Source organism: Hypanus sabinus, chromosome 10, assembly GCF_030144855.1.
Source record: "Hypanus sabinus isolate sHypSab1 chromosome 10, sHypSab1.hap1, whole genome shotgun sequence".
Lineage (NCBI taxonomy): Eukaryota > Metazoa > Chordata > Chondrichthyes > Myliobatiformes > Dasyatidae > Hypanus > Hypanus sabinus.
Window position 1 is genome coordinate 129,178,809 of NC_082715.1, and position 20,231 is coordinate 129,199,039.

At 45.0% G+C, this 20,231-nt stretch overlaps 1 protein-coding gene across 4 annotated transcripts in view; it reads left to right on the top strand.

Annotated features, from left to right (window-relative positions):
- The window catches only part of cdk19 (cyclin dependent kinase 19), a 214,740-nt gene that overhangs the window by 179,899 nt on the left and 14,610 nt on the right, over positions 1-20,231 (top strand). For 2 of the 4 annotated variants that reach the window (XR_009514474.1, XM_059982939.1), the window contains one exon: positions 17,596-17,850. Coding sequence is in view for 2 of the 4 variants with exons in the window: in XM_059982939.1 (XP_059838922.1) it covers positions 17,596-17,850 (255 nt within the window). In the remaining 2 variants the exon portion in view is untranslated. The remainder of the gene's footprint in view (positions 1-17,595; positions 17,851-20,231) is intronic. The other 2 variants (XR_009514475.1, XM_059982940.1) reach the window with 1 other exon arrangement.

A 20,231-nucleotide genomic window follows, 5' to 3' on the forward strand; every position in this document is an offset into this window, starting at 1 on the left:
TGTAAATCAGTAATTAATTAAACTGAACAAATCACACCATGTGTTGAGGAATATTGGCTCTCTGTTGTATAGATTGCTATTAGAGTAAAGAAAGGTATTATTTATCTCATTTTGACTCCATTTATATATTTAATATTTTACAAAATATCAAAAACCTCTTCCTAGAATGTTCTATAAAATTGCTTTGTTCCATTACGGTTTGGAAGTATTAAGTATCATATCACTTCATTATACAAATTAGACTGCTGCGCATTATTCTTATACTGATTAATGTTTCAGCTCTTCACTGTAATCTGTAATAATTTGGGAGCCACTTATTACCATTTAGTACTGAGATAAAAAGAAAAGTTTAAAGTGTGAATACTTGTTACATACACCTGTTAGGGTGCATTCTCCAGATACCTTATGAGGTAACCTTATGAGCAGATGTCATCAGGTGGTTCCCAACCTTCACAGAGTGTTTCGACCCTTAACCATGATGCTCTCCAGTTGGTGGGTCAGCAGTCGTGGCCAAATCACTGCCCATCTGCTCCTGGCTTTCAGCTTCCCTCCTCTCGCCTACTCCAAATCCAACAAGAGGCTCATTCTGCCTCTTCCCCCATCCTACAAGCTGCTTGTTTTTTGCTCCTTTCATCCAGGCCCAGAGCTGACAACAACTGCAATGCTGATTTGGCTGGGGAAACCTCTGCAGCCGATCTCCTCAGGGAACAACCATGCCTGCCATCCCTTGTCTTTGCACTTCTGCACTAAGGGCTGGTACTTTAAGGCCTTTCTCTCATAGGCCTCTTCCCATCCCTCCTCCTACGGCACCGTCAGCTCAACCAGAATTATTTTCCGGTCTTCAGTTGACCACAGTACAATGTCTGGGCGGAGGGTTGTGTGTACCACCTCTGGGAACTGCAGCCTCCTTCCCACATCAACCCTCATCTCCCAGGACCTGGACGTTAGCAGCAGATTTGGCTTTGGTTGTTTGGTTACGATAGGCCTAGCTCCCTCTTTGATGAAGGTGATGGCCTTCCTGAAATCTGTGTCAGCCGTCCTCTTCTTGCATCTCTCTCACTCTAGTGTGTCAGCAAGAGCCAGCAGCACCTTATCATGGCGCCACCTATACCGCCCTTAAATAGAGCTTAAATACACCCGTCAGTATATGAGCCATGTTCCCCTTTTGACCACAGAGCTTACAGTTCAGGTCCTTTCTCATCCCCCACGTGTACAGATGTAATGGCGAAGGAAGGGTGTCATTCACAGGTCGCAAGAGGAAGGAAATACGGAAGGGCTCCAGTCTCCATAACTCCATGATATCTTGCGCTTTGGCAGATCCCATTTTGTCCAGGCACCCTGGGACACTTGTTCCACTGCCGTTGACATCCACTTCTCTTCCTCATGGATCCGTACTTCTGCCTGTATCATGTCTCGCCTGATCCTTATGCTTGCGTTTCCCCACTGCTGGAAGTGAACTGAGCCGAGGCCTTGCCGCCCGACATGAGGGTTGCCGATGATATCTCGCAGCTTCAGAGAACACAATGCCTGCTCTACTGCTGCGTTGGCTGCCCAATTACGCCCAGATCTTGTTGTAACGCCTGCTTGCTTTACCAGGTCGTCATTGGAATCTCTCAAGCTTAATAAGGCTGTGCATTTAGCCACCTTGAACTCCTGCACAACAGATGACAGGGGAAGCTGCAGCTGCCTGGATCGAATATAAAGGCCCACTGAAGAGAAGCTTGGGGGGATCTCTTAACCAGCTCCACAGGTGCTTGTTGGATTCCCTCTCGATGCCCTCTATGGCGGTCTTGGGGAACTCGTAAAGTGTGAAGAGCCAGAGAAGCCTGACCAGAAGGCTGTATTGATACAGCCATGTCCTGAATTTACCAGGAAGTCTGGATTTATCGATCTTCTTCAGCTATTCGTCTGTCTGCTTCACAGCATCTGTGACATTAGCCCCATCTGTCAATGATTCATTGAAGTACTTCCCTAAGCATTTTATCAGATTTTTTTCAATGGAAGGGATGACCTCACCCTGAACTTGGAGGCTAAACTTGCTAGTTACTTTGCCTTTTCTGATCACCATATACCTAGACTTCTTGGCCTTGAAGGACATCCTTGGCCAAGTTGCTACATTTTCCATGGTTTCCATTACCCATCTTTCTTGGACATGTGACACAGTTGTTATAGTGATGTCGTCCATGAACCCTCGTAGAGCCGGCTGGGCAATGCCTAACTCCGGTGTTGGGCTGCGGGTTACATCTTCTGCTGATATTAGAAGGTTCATTCCCATAATAAATAGGGTGGGGGGAGATGGTGCACTCTGTTGGAATCCCCTTCTGGAGGTCCTGTCAACTAGTTGTGAAATGGGCTGATGTAAATCTGAGTTTGAATCCTCCTAGGAAGCTAGTGATCATGTCTCGAATAGCCACTGTGAAAAGAGAATTGGAATATCTGGAAAAATTAAATAAAACAAAATGATTAGAATGCGTAATAGAAGTTAATCTTTATGGCATAACTCCAACGAGTGACAAAAATGTTTTTCCATCTGTGTAAGAACCATCCTTTAGGAAAAAATTTGTTCACAGTCAACAAATTTTGATCTTTAAATAGATTTCCGCAATTTCTATTTGCTGAAACATAATGTCAAATTCAGAAGTAAAGCTACTTGTTTTTCTTCTACACACACAAAATGCTGGTGGAACACAGCAGGCCAGGCAGCATCTATAAGGAGAAGCAGTGTCGACATTTCGGGCCGAGACCCTTCGTCAGGACTAACTGAAAAGAAAGATACTAAGAGATTTGAAAGTAGTGGGGGGAGGGGGAAATTCGAAATGATAGGAGAAGACCGGAGGGGGTGGGATGAAGCTAAGAGCTGGAAAGGTGATGGGCAAAAGTGATACAGAGCTGGAGAAGGGAAAGGATCATGGGACGGGAGGCCTTGGGAGAAAGAAAGGGGGTGGGGGAGCACCAGAGGGAGATGAAGCACAGGCAGAGTGATGGACAGAGAGAGAGAGAAGAAAAAAACAAACAACTAAATATATCAAGGATGGGGTAAGAAGGGGAGGAGGGGCATTAATGGAATTTAGAGAAGTCAATGTTCATGCCATCAGGTTGGAAGCTACCTAGCTGGTATATAAGGTATTGTTCCTCCAACCTGAGTATGGCTTCATCTTGACAGTAGAGGAGGACATGGATAGATATATCAGAATGGGAATGGGACGTGAAATTAAAATGTGTGGCCACTGGGAGATCCTGCTTTCTCTGGCAGACTGATTGTAGATGTTCAGCAAAACGATCTCCCGGTCTGCGTCGGGTCTCACCAATATATAAAAAGCCAAACCAGGAGCACCGGACACAGTATACCACACCAGCCAACTCATAGGTGAAGTGTCGCCTCACCTGGAAGGACTGTCTGGGGCCCTGAATGGTGGTGAGGGAGGAAGTGTAAGGTCAGGTGTAGCACTTGTTCTGCTTACAAGGATAAGATGCATCTCTCCCATTTCCCGCACATCTGCCCTCACCCCATCCTCCTGCCACCCCACTCGGGTTAGGGCTCCCCTTGTCCTCACCTACCACCCCACCAGCCTCCAGGTCCAATGTATAACACTCCGTCACTTCTGCCACCTCCAATGGGACCCCACTACTAAGCACGTCTTTCCCTCCCCCCCCCTTTCTGCTTTCCGCAGGGATCGCTCCCTACGTGACTTCCTTGTCCACTTGTCCCCCCCATCCCTTCCCACCGATCTCCCTCCTGGCACTTATTCTTGTAAGCGGAACAAGTGGTATACTGTGTCCGGTGCTCCCGTTGTGGCCTTTTATATATTGGTGAGACCCGACGCAGACTAGGAGACCGTTTCGCTGAACACCTACACTCAGTCTGCCAGAGAAAGCAGAATCTCCCAGTGGCCACACATTTTAATTTCACGTCCCATTCCCATTCTGATATCTCTATCCATGACCTCCTCTACTGTCAAGATGAAGCCACACTCAGGTTTGAGGAACAACACCTTATATACCGGCTGGGTAGCCTCCAACCTGATGGCATAAGCATTGACTTCTCAAACTTCCGTTAATGCCCCTCCTCATCTTCTTACCCCATCCTTGATATATTTAGTTGTTTGTTTTTTTTTTCTCACTCTCTCTCTCTGCCCATCACTCTGCCTGTTCTCCATCTCCCTCTGGTGCTCCCCCACTTCGCCTTTCTTTCTCCCGAGGCCTCCCGTCCCCTGATCCTTTCCCTTCTCCAGCTCTGTATCATTTTTGCCAATCACCTTTCCAGCTCTTAGCTTCATCCCACCCCCTCCGGTCTTCTCCTACCATTTCACATTTCCCCCTCCTCCCACAACTTTCAAATCTCTTAGTATCTTTCCTTTCAGTTAGTGCTGACGAAGGGTCTCGGCCCGAAACGTCAACAGTGCTTCTCCCTATAGATGCTGCCTGGCCTGCTGTGTTCCACCAGCATTTTGTGTGTGTTATTGTTTAAATTTCCAGCATCTGCAGATTTCCTCATGTTTGTTTTCCTTCTAAAGATTTGCTGTCATACCCTGACAGTTCATTTATTTATTGAGATACAGCACAGAACAGGTCGTTCTGGCCCTTCAAACTGCGCCCCCCAGCAACCCCCGCCCATTTAACCTGAGCCTAATCACAGGACAATTTACAATGACCAAATAACCTACCATCTGGTATGTCTTTGGACTGTGGGAGGAAACCCATACAGTCACAGGGAGAATGTACAAACTCCTTACAGTCAACACCAGTATGGATGAACAACTTCATTAAGGCCTTATCACAGACAAGTAGTACCCTGGTACATTAGCTTGAGCACCTGACCTCCACAACCACATCTGCCAAACAGATGGAAAACCCCATCCTTAAGCAAAAATGTGTCAGGATTGTACGACTTATGATTAAAGGTAATTCATTACTGCATTCTTCCAGGTGTTTAGTGGGTGTCAGGTGAAAATTGTTCCATTTGCTATTATGTCACAGAGAATTCCAAACATTTACAGTGATGAATTTTGTTATGACATTAACATTTTATCTTTATTAATCCATATTTTTATTGAGTAAACAGGATCTTTATATGTTTAAAATGTTAATAGAAGCCTAGTGTTTCAACGAATGATGCAGAAACAATAACAAACATTATGTTGAGCAGGTGCTTAATAGTCTAACTTGAATGAGATACTGTTTAGAGTTACCGAGTCAGAGAGTTACCAAGCATGGAAAAAGGTCCTTGGCATACTTCATAGATGCCCATTCGCCTGCATTTAGTCTGTATCCCTCTAAACCTGTCCTATCCATGTACCTGACCAATTGTCTTTTAAATATTTACATTGTACCTGGATCAACCACTTCTTCTGGAAATTTGTTTCATATACATATCACCTTCTGCATGAAGAAGTTTCCCCGCAGATCCATTTTAAACCTTTTCCCTCTCACCTTAAACCTATATACTCAAGGTATGTTATAGGTACAATGAAATCTTGTTTGCAGAGGCATCACAGGGATATAGGTACAGACAACACACAGAATATAAATTTTACATTATGTATAATTTATATATATTTTATGTATACAGTGGATTCCAGTTAATTGGGTCACATTAAGACTAGTACAATTTGGTCCAATTAAGCAACTGCTCCAATTAGCAGAGGTTTTATGGAAATAGTTAAAAAGGTACCATTTAAGTGAGTAAAAATATTATGTATTTAAATGAAATACAGAACAAATTAGAATGCTACCAATATAGTACTATAAAACTGTATTAGTTCCTAATAGCTATTGACAGAGGAATTCATCCAGTGCACTCTGCCATGCTCTTTTGATGACTGTAAATGAACAAAATCGGTGCAGACTGCCTTCATACAATGCTTTCAATGATTACATCCTCTAAATCTTCTTTTTGATGGTAACATTTAAGATGTTTGTCAATACCTTAAAATTCTTCATAGTTCCTAACTTGATGAAGTCATGGAATTGTTTCATTTTTATTCCCGCTTATTTCTGACATCTCCAAGTGGGAATGCTTGCAACCACAGTGAGAAAAACAGTTCTGAATTTTCTTACTGCTTATTTCTCACCAATTGGTAGCTGGTTTTTGAACACAAATACTTGCAACTTGCAACTGATGCTATTTTTAAAAATTTCACTCTAAACACAGTGTAGTGTCTAACAGCCACAGTAGTACACACGACTTATGCAAGTTAAAAACTGTTCGGCAATAGTCTCCTGTCCCAAATAAACAAAGGGAGTCCCAGCTATTTTCTCGATTAGCTTTTGCTCTTTAAGAGTCGTCCCAAGTAAGTATCTGCCCCGATTAACCGATGGCCCAATTAACCAGAATCCACAGTTACAATATATACGTTATGCAGGACAGTAAAGAGAGGGAGAAGTAAAAAGATACTACACAAAAAAAAGACTTCAGTACAAAAAGACATAACCAAAGGTCCTTGACAGTGCAAGAGAACATAGTTTTCTTAGGTGAGGTATGATTGGGGTTCAGGAGTCTGATGTTTGTAGGATAACAGCTGTTCTTGAACCTACTGGAGAGGGACTTCAGGCCTCTGTATCCCTTCCTGAAGATAGCAGCAAGAAGATGGCATGAAACACATGGTGGAAATTCTTGAAGCTCTGCCTTCTGTAGATGTTGTGAGGAGGGCTTTGTCCACAATGGGAATGCCTGGCCTGCATTTTGTGTGTGTTGCTTGAATTTCTAGCATCTTTAGATTTCCTCGTGTTTGCCTTGATCAAATCCACTCCGTTGCAGTTTTAGATGTTCTTTTTCATTTAAATGTGTCTCCTGCAATAAGGCTATATCCACCCTTTTTCAGGTTTATTAGGATTTTCTTTCTGTTGATTGGTGAATACTCCCCTTAATGTTCAAAGTGCACAGTTTTAATATATTACTGGTCATAACCCTTTATAACAATCATTTGACTCCGGAGGAGAAGAAACCCGACTTAAGATCAGCTGAGCAGCAATAAGTATATTAAAAAAACACACAAACAAAAAACAAAGCGCCAACAGCACTGAACGAGAGGACTTACCCCACACTTAAAGGGGATATCTGAACCTTCTAGCACCCGATATTCTGCTCCACTGCCAATATGGCATTTAACATAGTCAAAAGTGAAAACAGGGCATAATTTATCAATCCACTGATTTGTAACCATCATGTTTAAGCTTCTTCAGGCTGGAGCAGCACCGCTAATTTAAACAAATAATGAAACTGTATTAATCAAAACAAACATGTTATCCATCCTCTAAGATATCTTGCCATAGAGTAATGAAAAGTTAATATATAGTGACCATCGAGCATGTGATTGTCCATAACCAGGGCTACACAATATACTGTATACATTCATGTCCGCAAAAGTTTAAGCTTTGTCAGGAGAATCAAATATCTTGGATCTTGGTGGTCCCACTGTAGGTGATTTTCAGTGCCGCTGGGTATAGCATAAAGTATTGGATTCCGGATTCTCTCAGCTGCTTCTTTACCTGGTCAAATTCCTTGCACTTCCGAATAATGACTGCCAATAAATCTTGAAAAAACATAAGCTTGGATCCCTCATATATTAAAGCCTGGGCGTTGGTCCTGTGGTGTCTTGAATGCTCCATCACTCGTTGCTTATCACCGAAATTATGGAACCGCACGAGGACAGGTTGAGGGCGTTGGCCTGGGCCCGGTTTGGAGCCAGCGTACAGTGAACTCTTTGCACTTTAATGCGTCCTGCCTTGGTTTCCAGATCAAGGAAATTAGGCAGCCAGCCCCTCAAAAAACTTTGCTGACTGGCTGCCTTCTGTACCTTCAGGTAGACCAATGATCCGTATGTTCTTTCTCCTACCTCTATTCTCAAAATCATTGATATAATCAGACAGGCTTTGAACTTGCTTTTCCAGCGCCCAGATGCAGCTTTGGGCCTGATCAGTTACAGTCTCTACCACGGAGACTGGGCCCTCGGCCCTGGTCATTCTTGTATGAAGAGTTTTAAGCTCCATTGTGTGGTTTTTGGAGTGTTAGAGAGAGTGGACCCAACTTCTCATCCATCATTTTGGATATGTTGTCTGTAACTTCCTGAATTACTTGACAAAAAGCAGGGTCCAACGTGTTAGCAGCAGCTAACTCCTCAGCCCTGGGCAAGCACTCTGTGCAATCCATCTTGGCGGCCTTTTGAGTACTTTTCGATGGCATGGTGTTGAAGCAGCTCAAAATAAAAATACTCATCAATGTTTGTGTTATTAAATCTGACATGGACATTTTTTTAAAAAGTTGAAATGGATAGGCTTATATGCGAAATTATCAGTGTTGTGGTGCTGAGCTCAGCAAAGCCGACCTTTCACTGTGCTGCCATCTTGAAAACTCATATAATTTATTATTTAACATGAAGGAATATTTAAATGGATAATTAGAAGTTATGTTGATACATATGTAGATAATGTGGCTTCACATTACATAAAATCATGATATGGGCCAATTTCTAAGAATGCAACTACACCCCTCCATAATGCAGGTGCACCTTTATTGCAACAAGTCTTTTTTATCTACAGTGTATGTTGGCTAACATATCTGCTCTTTACACTACAAAATAATACAGCCCTCTGTATTAAATGTTCCATATTATTTTTGAAAGATATCTAAGCAGTAGCATTATGATAACTGATGAAATTATGAAGAAAGCCCAGGCGCCAGAAATGTGGAACAAAAGTACTGGGAATGCAGCCAGTCATTGAACATCTGTGGAAAAAGAAGCAAAGTTAACTTATCAGATTGTTGATCTGAATGTCAGTTTGCCAGGGTTAACACAGAGACTATTGACAAAAACTTTACACTGCTTATACAGTTAGCACATGGACATTAAGTAATAGTATTAATGGTACAGAAATATACACTAGTTTACTTGTCCTGTAGTAGTTTTACAACCCTCTAAGTGTGCTATTGATCTGGCATTTTATAATTTGAAATGTAGTGCCGGTCTGAGAGAAGTGAAATGTAATGAGTGAGGTGCTGGGTAATATTTCAGGAAAACTTTGACTGAGTTACAAGACTCATACATTTGTGATTGAAGTCAGGGTTAACCTGATTTGATGCAAGGTTTTTCAGCAAAGGAGTAGTTTGCTGATTTTAAGAAAAATCCAGAGCTGGAGTCCCTAAGGCATTTCTATTTTGAGTTAAATGCTGACTGGCAACTCCTGCAACACCACTGGTACCAGACTGTACTGGTCTCTACCATTCTTTTAGATTCATCAGCTGTGTGGAGAGGGAGAGCCTGCGACATGGGTAATAGCTTCCTGTCCGTATCGTACTGCACTGGCTTAGGTACTGGCTTGCATAAACAGGATGCAACATCCATGGTTGACCCTGATCAATGTAGGGCCTACTGTAAGGAATTTCTGTATGTACTCCCCATGGAATGTGTGTGTTTAATCTAGGTGCTCTGGTTTCCTCCACTTTCCAAAGACATTCTGGGTTGGTAAATTGTCCTGTGATTAGGTTAGGGCAGTGATTTCCAGTGGGGGCGGTTAGGTGTCCTAGGGGGGTGTTGGGGGAAATAGGAGTCGTTGGGGACGTTCATGATTCTTGGGAGAAGGGGGAAGCGGCACCCTAACTTGAGGTATGAGACCTGACTGAGTGTTAGTAGAGCAGGCACTTCCAAAAAAAGGGATGAGGCACTGGAACACAGGAAAAACCATAGCTCTGCTGGCAGTGAGCACTCAACATCATGTGTCTGAAACTTGGCAATCTCATCCGACCTTAACAACCAAACAGGTATTATTGGGGTTGCATAAATTAACAAGTCGGGTGCCTAACAGTTCCCCTTGGCTCACAGCACAGAACGAGTTCATGCAACAGTTGGTAAGTCAAGTACACCCTCTCAACTTTCTCTACAGATCTACGGAAAACAGGTCATGCAATGATACAGCACTGGCTGGAACCAAACGGTGAAGTAGAACCAACCAGTGAACCTGCCAACCCCAAGGATTCTTCTTGAGGTGTTCAAAGCAACCTCAGCTTCATATGTGTGGTCAAGTACCACCTTTGGGGTTTATGAGACCTTATGTGATTGATCATTTGTGCTAACTGGAATAGTATAAAGGTAGTTTACTGAACTCCAGCTCTACCCAACTAACATTCAGATCCCAATCTGAATCCTTGTAATTTTCACTGTTGTAATCATCTTCATCTTCGCCTCGCCGTTCCTTTGTGTGTTGCAACCATTACTCCATCGGTGTCAACTCACTGCCATCAACATCTGATAGGCATTCCCAGTTTTAGCCCCGTTAATGATGGATAAAGATGTGCGGTGTGACCTCTATGAGTCTGAAGGCAGTGAAGCCTTGAAGTCTAATCCTGCCAAGAAACAAACTACAGAAAGTACGTCAATACAATGTTACATACCTAAAAGCTAAAAATGACCTTGATAATGGTCTCAGTGCTTCTTACAACATTTCCAAAATGATAGCAAAGTGTGGAAAATCTCGTACAGTTGGTGAAAGATTACTAATGCCTGCTGTGTCAGAAGTGCTCACCACTGTTCTCAAAATGGTACCAGTATTTTAAAATCACCTCCTCTGAGTAATAACTCTGTAGCTTGCCGTATTGACGAAGTGAGTGAAAACTTTGAGTATTAGCTATGCACAAAGCTACAAAATAAAAATTTTGCTACACAACTGGATGAGTCATCTGTGCGAGACAACGAGGCATTGCTAATGGCATATGTATGATTTATCAAAAATGGAAAAGTTTATGAAGAGATTCTCTTTTGTAAAAAGTTAAAAACAAATATCAACAGGGAATCAATCTACGATGAGCTTAAAGTGTATATTGAGGAACAATTTCTTGTGTAAAAGATGGGAGCACCATATATGACAGTGTGGTGACCCACTTTCTGCGCAGGCGAACCGGCTCACAAATAGCCAGCGCACAGGGGGAGACTTTGGTAATGCACCTCTGACGTCATTTCTGCCCGGAGAGGGTGGGCGCTAGGGATTAAATGCCAGTGCCGCGAAGTTTGAATAAACTAGTCTCGAAACGACTTACCGACTGCATGTCGTTATTTCAGCGCTGTGTGTAGCACATCGCTACATTAGTGACTCTGATGGTCCAAACGAGATTTGGACCACAGATAACCGACTCTTCATTTGTTCACGCAGTTTCGCTAAAACTGCTGACTTTCTGGACGCTGCGACCACGCGTGGTTTAGCCAAGCAGAAGCCCAGTTCCAGATTTGGCAGACATCCTCTGATTCCACGCGTTACTACCACGTGGTGAGCGCCCTTGACCAGGAGACGGCCGCCCAGGTTGCGGATTTCATACGGTTGCCCCCGGAAGAAGGCAAACATGAATCATTCAAAGCGCTGCTCATTGAGACCTTTGGCCTCTCACGGCGTGAGCGAGATGCCCGCCTGCTTCACCTGGACGGTTTGGAAGACAGACTGCCGTCAGCATTGATGAACGAGATGCTGTCCCTGCCTAACAGACACAAGTCCTGCCTCATGTTTGAGCAAGCGTTCCTAGAGCGACTGCCCAAGGACATACATCCGCTGCTGGCTGACGCAGATTTCAGCGACCCCCGGAAGGTGGCGGCCTGGACAGACATGCTGTGGAAAGCCAAGAGGGAGAGCGTGGCGTCCATCGGTCAGATTACCAGGCCGTGCGCCTAACAGCAGACCAGACCAGGCCTGGCAGGGGGGAGCACACAACACAGAGGCAGGAGTGAGGAGGCCAGTGAACAGTGGTGTTTCTACCACCAGCGATGGGGCACAAAAACCTGCCATTGTCGCCCGCCCTGCAAGGGCCAGGGCCAGCTGCCACTAATGACTATGGCGGCTGGCCACCAGGACAGCCTCTTGTATGTCTGGGACAAACAGTCGGGACGCCACTTCTTGGTCGACACCTGATCGGAGATCAGTGTCTTGCCCCTGATGGGGTACGACACCCGCAACAGGAAGCCAGGACCCACCCTGAGGGCCGCAAACAGCACGATACGGACCTACGGTACCTGCACAGTACAGCTGCAGTTCGGCGCCAGCCAGTTCACGTGGGACTTCACGCTGGCCGTGGTGGCCTAACCACCCCTGGGGCAGACTTCTTGCAAGCTCACAGCCTGCTGGTCAACTTGCAAGGGAAAAGACTGGTACATGCTGAGACTTTCCAGACATTCTCCCTGGGTGAAGCCAAGTTGCCGGCCCCACACCTGGTCTCCATCACGCTGTCGGACAACGAATTCACCAGAATCCTGGTGGACTTTCCATCAATTCTGGCACCGCAGTTCACGGCAGCCATGCCCAGACATGGGGTTCAGCACCACATTCCGACCCAGGGATCACCCCTCCATGCCCGCGCATGCAGGCTCCCCCTGGAAGAGCTCTGCCTGGCGAAGGAGGAGTTCAAGAGGATGGAGGAATTGGGGATCGTATGGAGGTCCAACAGCCCATGGGCCTCCTCCCTGCACATGGTACCCAAAGTAGCCGGTGGTTGGAGACCATGCGGTGACTACCGCAGGCTGAACGAGGCTACCACTCCAGACCACTACCCTGTGCCGCACATACCGAACTTTGCAGCAAACCTGCACGGGGCAAGAATCTTTTCCAAAGTAGACCTCGTCTGCGGATACCATCAAATCCTGGTGCACCTTGAAGACATCCCCAAAACAGCACTCATCACCCCATTCGGCCCGTTCGAGTTCCTCCGAATGCCTTTCGGCCTGAAGAATGCCGCACAGACGTTCCAGCGGCTAATGGATGTGGTGGGACGCGACCCGGACTTTGCATTCGTCTATTTGGATGACATCCTTATAGCCAGCAGTAGTCACCAGGAGCATCTGTCCCACCTCTGCCAGCTCTACTCCCGCCTGAGTGATTTCAGCCTCATGATCAACCCAGCCAAGTGCCAGTTCGGTCTCGATACCATCGATTTCCTGGGCTACAGGATTACCAAAGATGGGGCAACACCTTTGCCCGCCAAGGTAGATGCGATCCGCCACTTTGCCTGGCCCAACACGGTCAAAGGCCTGCAGGAGTTCATTGGTATGGTGAACTTCTACCACCGTTTCCTCCCCTTAGCAGCCCGTATCATGAGCCCTTTGTACACCCTGATGTTGGGTAAAGGCAAGGACATTACTTGGTGTGAGGAGGCCGTGGCCGCTTTCGTTAAAGCCAAGGAAGCCTTGGCAGATGCCGCGATGCTGATGCACCCCAGAACCGACGTTCCGACCGCCCTCGTGGTGCATGCATCCCACACAGCAGTCGGTGGGGCGCTGGAGCAGCTCATCGAGGGGCGCTGGCAACCCCTGGCATTCTTCAGCAAGCACCTACGACCACCCGAACTCAAGTACAGTGCTTTTGACTGGGAGCTGTTGCCACTGTATCTGGCAATCTGGCATTTCAGGTACTTCTTAGAAAGCAGGCCGTTCACCGCATTCATGGACCACAAACCGTTGACCTCCACATTCACGAAGGTGTCCGATCCCTGGTTGGCTCGCCAGCAGCGACACCTGTCCTACATCTCCAAGCACACGATGAACATTCAGCATGTCTCGGGAAAGGACAACGTTGTGGCGGACGCACTCTCCAGACCAGCTATCCAGGCCCTGTCCTGGGGGTGGACTATGCAGCACTGGCAGAGGCTCAGCAGGCAGACGACGAGATGCCCAGCTACAGGACCGCAGTCTCGGGTTTGCAGTTGCAGGACTTTCTCATAGGCCCAGGTGATAGGACCCTCCAGTGCAACGTGGCTACTGGCCAACCACGCCCCATCGTCCTGGCAGCCTGGAGGCCGCGCGTTTTCGTCTCCATACACGGTTTGGCACACCCATCTACCAGGACAACCATCAGGCAGGTCTCCATCAAGTTCGCATTGCACGGACTTCGCAAGCAGGTCAGTGAATGGGCCAGAAAGTGCGTGCAGTGCCAAACAGCCAAGGTGCAGCAGCACCCTAAAGCCCCGCCACAGCAGTTCAAACCCACCCACCAGAGGTTCGACCACATTCATGTGGATATCATGGGCCCCCTACCAGTGTCCTGAGGAGCGCAGTACCTCCTAACTATGGTAGACCGGTTCACGAGGTGGCCAGAGGCGGTCCTGCTCACCAACACATCTGCCGATTCATGTGCCCGAGCACTGATCACAACCTGAGTAGCACGCTTCGGGGTACCGGCCCACATTACCTCCGACAGAGGCGCCCAGTTCACCTCCAGCCTGTGGTCGGCTGTGGCCAGCCTGTTGGGAATGCAGCTACACCACACAACTGCCTACCATCCACAGTCGAATGGACTGGTGGAACGCTTCCACCGTCACTTGAAGTCGGCTCTCATGGCCCGCCTGAGAGGACCTAACTGGGTGGACGAGCTTCCCTGGGTCCTGCTTGGAATTCATACAGCACCCAAGGAGGATCTGCACGCCTCCTCGGCCGAGTTGCTGTACGGCACGCCCCGACCGTCCCGGGAGAGTTCATACCAGCCCCAAGGGGGCAAGAGTAAGAACCCACAGCTGTTCTGGACAGGCTACGCGAAAGGCTCATCAACCTGGCCCCCATACCGACTTCACAGCACGGACAGACCCTGACCCATGTATCCTAAGACCTGCAGAACTGTAAGTTTGTGTGGGGCGGACACCGGGCACCGCTAAAGCGGCCATACGAGGGGCCATTCAAGGTACAACGGGTCCACGTACGTTCTGGACATTGGGGGGGAGAGAGGAGGTTTTCACGGTGGACCGACTCAAATCAGCCCATGTGGACTTGGCGCAGCCATTCGAGGTTCACACCACAGCACAGAGGCAGACCTCCCAAACAGAGGCTGATCCAGACTGTGGACATTGGGGGGTGTATTGCCGGTTCTGGGGGGGGGGGGGTTATGTGGCAACCCACTTTCTGTGCAGGCAAACCGGCTCACAAATAGCCAGCGCGCGGGGGGAGACTTTGCAAATGACGTCATTTCCGCCCGGAGAGGGTGGGCGCTAGGGATTAAATGACAGCGCCGCAAAGTTTGAATAAACTAGTCTTGAAACAACTTACCGACTGTGTGTTGTTATTTCAGCGCTGTGTGTAGCACTTTGCTACAACAGGCCCCGTGGCTGGTTTAATGATGCATATAAAAAAAGAAATTCCAAATCTGTTTGCAGTCCATTGTGTAATTCATCATCAACATCTTGCAGACAAAGTCCTCAGCCAGCGACTTTTTTCAAGTATGACCCTTGTAATATCTGGTATCAACAAAATTAAAGCTCATCCATTAAATAGCAGAATATTTTGCCATTTATGCCTAGATAATGATGAAGAGTTTGAGAGCTTGCTTCTTCATACTGAAGTGTGTTGGTTGTCAAAAGGCTGCTGCTTAAAATGTTTCTTTGACCTTTTTGACACTGTGGTTGAATTTTTGCTCAAAGTTGGCAAGAGTTTGGGAAACAAGATTGAACTTCTACATGGAGATGTGGCATACCCAGCCGATCTGTATGACAAAATGAAGAATCTAAATATGAAACTGCAGGGTGAGAATTTCAATTTAGTCCAGGCAAAAAGTGCAAACAACACACACAAAAAGCTGGAGGAACTCAGCAAGCTAGGTAGTATCTATGGAAAAAAGTACAGTTGACGTTTCGGGTTGAGACCCTTCATAAACAAAACACTGGGAGAAGAATGTTCTCAGTCTCCCTGCATGGAAAGTATGGCACTCTTTCACAGACGATCATTTGCAAGAGTACTGCTTACACCTGCAGTCTCTGAAGAGGGAGTTTTAGAATTAATTCAAGGATTTGAACGATCTGAAAATTCCAGACTGGGCAATTAACCCATTTCTTTGTAAGGTGGAAGAACAGGAAGAGAGATCTTGCAAGAAGAAATTTATCAAAATTCAGAATGATGAAGAAGCAAAAATGTTTTTCAAAAATGTCGGCTTTTGTGTTATGTGGCTACATTGTCATATGAAGTTTCTTGGTCTTTGGAGAAGAGCCAAACTGCTCTTTATTGTAAATCCATCCTCCTTGTTGAAAGAGACTTCAGTGCAGTGAATCCCATACTCACAAAAAATAGAGACTAGTTTGACATTGTTACGCATGGGGATGAAGCTTTTGCTGTCAGAACTTGAACCAGATATTTCATTGTTTGCTAAAAACCGTCAAGCTCGAGGATCATATTGACATTGGAGCTGCTGTACAGTGCACAGGTACAAAGACAAACAAAAATTTAAAGCAGAATCACTTTTCTCATGGTAGCATATGGTAGGCTTATTTTTACACTATGGGGTGCTGGAAAGTATATTGTGCCTAAGAGGGACTTTAGCAAGTGTGAAAGCTTGGGGGAGTATTGGGCTAAAGAACATTAAGAAACACAGGGTTAGGGTTAATTGGGGTTGTTGGAGGATGTCGGGAAGGATCAGAAGGGCCTACTTGACGGTGTATTGCTTAATAAGTAAATAAAGAAACTAAGAAACAAACCTGGAAGTAAATAACACTCAAAGAAGTTCTGATAAAGTACTTGATTTGAACCAGCAAGATTTCCTCAGTCTGGGTGAAGCTTTTCGATTGAACTGTAGCTGGTTCGGGAATGGAGATTAATTGACAGGTATAGAAATATGAAGAAATTTTGTTATTTCTAATACATTTTGCACCCAAGTCAATCAGTCTTTATAAGGGTTTTTATTTTATGTTGCAATCATTATCTCTGGATGTAAAAGTAGTGGAAAAACAAAATAAGAAATAATATTTAGTATGGTTAAGTTCTGACAGATTTAAAAAACTCTGCAGAATGCAAGTCCTGTTACGGGAAGGGAAGAAACAGACACTTCAGCCCAACATGTGTATACAATTTACAAGCCCTTGTTCCATTGCCTTCTGAGCTCTGATGATTCCAGTGCTGATAGAGATGCTTAATAAATGTTGTGAGAGTCTTTGCTTCCATCACCCACTCTGGCACTGTGTTCCAGATTCCAGCCACCCTCTGAGTGAAGAAGTGCTTCCTTAGAACACATCTAAATCCCTTATTCCCAATCTTAAACTCACTGCTCCTAGATAACAATACTACTGAAAAAAAGTTTCCTACTACCTATCTCATCTTTGCACTCATAATGCTGTATACCTCTATCAGGTTCCACCCTCACCTCCCCGGCCTCTTCTGCTCTAGGGAAAACAAATCCAGTTTCTCCTAATAACTGCGGTGATTCAAACTGAACAGAGACTCAATGGACTGCAAGTGCTTCAATCTACACCAAAATGAAGTGCTAGAGAAACTTTACTGGACTGTGCAGTACCTGTGCAAGCAAAGCTATGGTCCATGATTCAGGTTAAGAACTTGCACCAGGACCAGAAACGTTAACTGTCCTTTTTCCTCCACAGATGCTGCTCAACCCTCTGAGTTCCTCCGGCAACTCATTTTTAACATCCAGATGTATCCCCTAAGTATTTAGCTGCACTTTGTTAAAATATTGTTGCTCAACCCTAACTGATTATGAGCAAACTTATTGTTTCTAAACAATATTTGCACTTATAAACTGAAGGTTATATTCTATGGTCAGTGTTTCCATGTATATGAGGCTTACATTGTCTCATCAGAATTGTGAGGTGGTTATGATTGTCATTTGATCAATTGCTGTTTTTATTATGGTGGACAGCAGAATCCGCAGCAAACTCAGCAACACCAGCAGACAACACAACCGAATCAGCAACAACAGCAGACCACACAGCAACAAAACAGCACGCAAACCAATGGGACAGCAGCTGGGGGAGGAGGTGGTGGAGGAGGAACTGGAGGAGGCTTGCAGCATAACCAGGACAGTGGTCTCAATCAGGGACCTCCAAACAAGAAGCCTCGTATAGGTACATCAGCCACAACTTCTGGTGGATCTGCCGTGACTGCTGATTACCAGGTACTTCCAGAATCAAATAACGCTCCTTTTCAGAGTGTAATAAAAACTATTCTCACAAAGTGTAAATATGGGCTGTTTGAAAATACACCATGGTGTTGTTTATTGCCAATAAGAATGCGAATTGTTTCCAGTGTAGAAGCACAAACATTGAAGGGCACCAGGTAAAATCTCACCTTAAATGTAAGAGACTCTGCGGATTCTGGAAGTCTTGAGAAATACACACAGAATACTGGACTACTCAGCAAAGCAGTAGCATTTTTGGAGAAGGATAAACAGTTGATGTTTTGGGCTGAAATTCTTCTTCAGGACCAGAGAGAAAGGAGGCAGAAGCCAAAATATGAGGTGGTGGAGGTGGGGGAAAGAAAAAGAGTGTAAGCTGGCAGATGATAGAGTGAGACCAGGAAAAGGGGAAGGTGCTTGGATGTAGGAGAGCAGACAAAATGAGAAGCTGGGAGTTGATAGGTGGAAGATTGATGGACTGAAAAAGAAAGAATCTAATAGGAGAGCAAAGTGGACCATGGAAGAAAGGGAAGGAGGAGGGGACCAGAGGGAGGTGATGGGCAGGTGAGGAAAATAGAAGGGATGAGAAGATAGCCAGAACAAGGAATGGCAAAAGAGAAGGAAGAAGGGTGAGAAATTACCAGAAATTAGCAAATACAGTGTTCATGCCACCTAGATGGAGGCTACCCAGATGTTTCTCTTCTGCCCTCCTACTTCTGCTCCTATATCTTATGGTCTGTGGACCTGAGCTTGGCCTCATGGTAGTAGAGGAGGCTATTGAATATGAATTTGTTGTTGCATTTGATGTCTGGGATTGACGTAAATTGGTACAATTAGTTTAGAATTAGATTCCTGTGATAACTGACAATTTAACAGTACTGGGTGACCAAGTTCTTGTACATATTAATATCTATTTGTTTAAAATTAGAAACTTTGTGCTTAATCTTGTTTATGAATTCCATCGCTGCTCTTTTCCTTTGTTAACAATATCAACTCTAGAACTCTCTCTAGATATCTGTGTTGTCCCAAATCTTTTGATAACTGCACTTTCAGCAACCAAGATTATTAGTGTAAATTTTTCTGCCTCTTCAGAGATTCTCTTTCTTTAAAATGTTACCCAAGCTATTGGTGGCTTGGTGTCAGGTTTGATAACATTCCCATGAAGCATGCTTTCATACATTAAGTGCAAGTTGTTGCTCTCCCAGAATTATAAGAAAGAAAATGAGAATTTCGTGGCCTAAGGTAGAAGGAGATGAGTTATTAACTTCAAACTTCCTGCATTTTCACTCAAGGCTGATTTATATTTCTGTGTTGAATCTATGCTGTAGGTACGGTGTAGAAGCGTACCCTATGCCGTAACCTGATGCACACCTCCCCAAAAATGTAACTACGCATCGCGGTGACGCAGACCACAACAACTGTGATTGGTCCACTTGGTAGCATCACATTTCCTCCTACGCATTTCCATTTGCTTCTCTGCCATTTTCGAATTGGAGAGAGAAGAGAGGAGAAGAATGTGAGTTGCACGTGAGTTAGAAAATGGACCAAGTCAAGGAGAGGTTAATTGAGGAAGTCCAAAAATATGTACATTTGTACGACTCTTTTATGCCATACTATAAAGTCTGCCAAATGGCATCAAATTCGTGGAAAGAAATTTTCACAAACAACAGTTTGGATGTCATGGAATGCACAAAGAAATGGAAAAACTTAAGGATCAAGTATGTGCGCATCCAGAAAGACTCACCAAGAGGAGCAGGGACCCAGGCCGAAAAAGTTGGTTGGTGGTTGGTTTTCCTCAGCAACTGAAGTGGTGGTCAACCCTGAGATCGAATCATTTCCATCCTGTGATTATGAAAGAAATTGCAAATAGTTTAAGTTACTCTTTGTAATTATACATACAGGTAATATATGCATTCAGTGTTTGTACATGGATTGGCAGAGCTATGAAAATGAGAAAACGGCATATGGCTACATTAGCAGAATACTGGTTATTGCATTTGCATTATGAGCAAGCCAGATACAATTACAGCCTATTACATATTACATTTTTGTTTCACGGAAGCATTATCTTTGCGCAAATCAATATGCTGTGATTACAACTAGACAGTATTGCTAGCTTGCTAGTTAGCCTAAACACTTACTACAACATAGAGGTTTATGATGCAAAGAACATGTTATATTTACCTTGTTGTCGTCATAGTTTGACTGTTCCTGGTGCTTAATATGTGGTGCCAGCCAGGAAAGAAGCTAATAAAACGCAGGCACTTTTTTTTTTCTGCCTGGGTCCCTGCTCCTCTTGGTGAGTCTTTTTCGGACACATACGTACTTGTCCCTCAAGTTTTTCCATTTCTTTGTGCATTCTGTGACGTCCAAACTGTTGT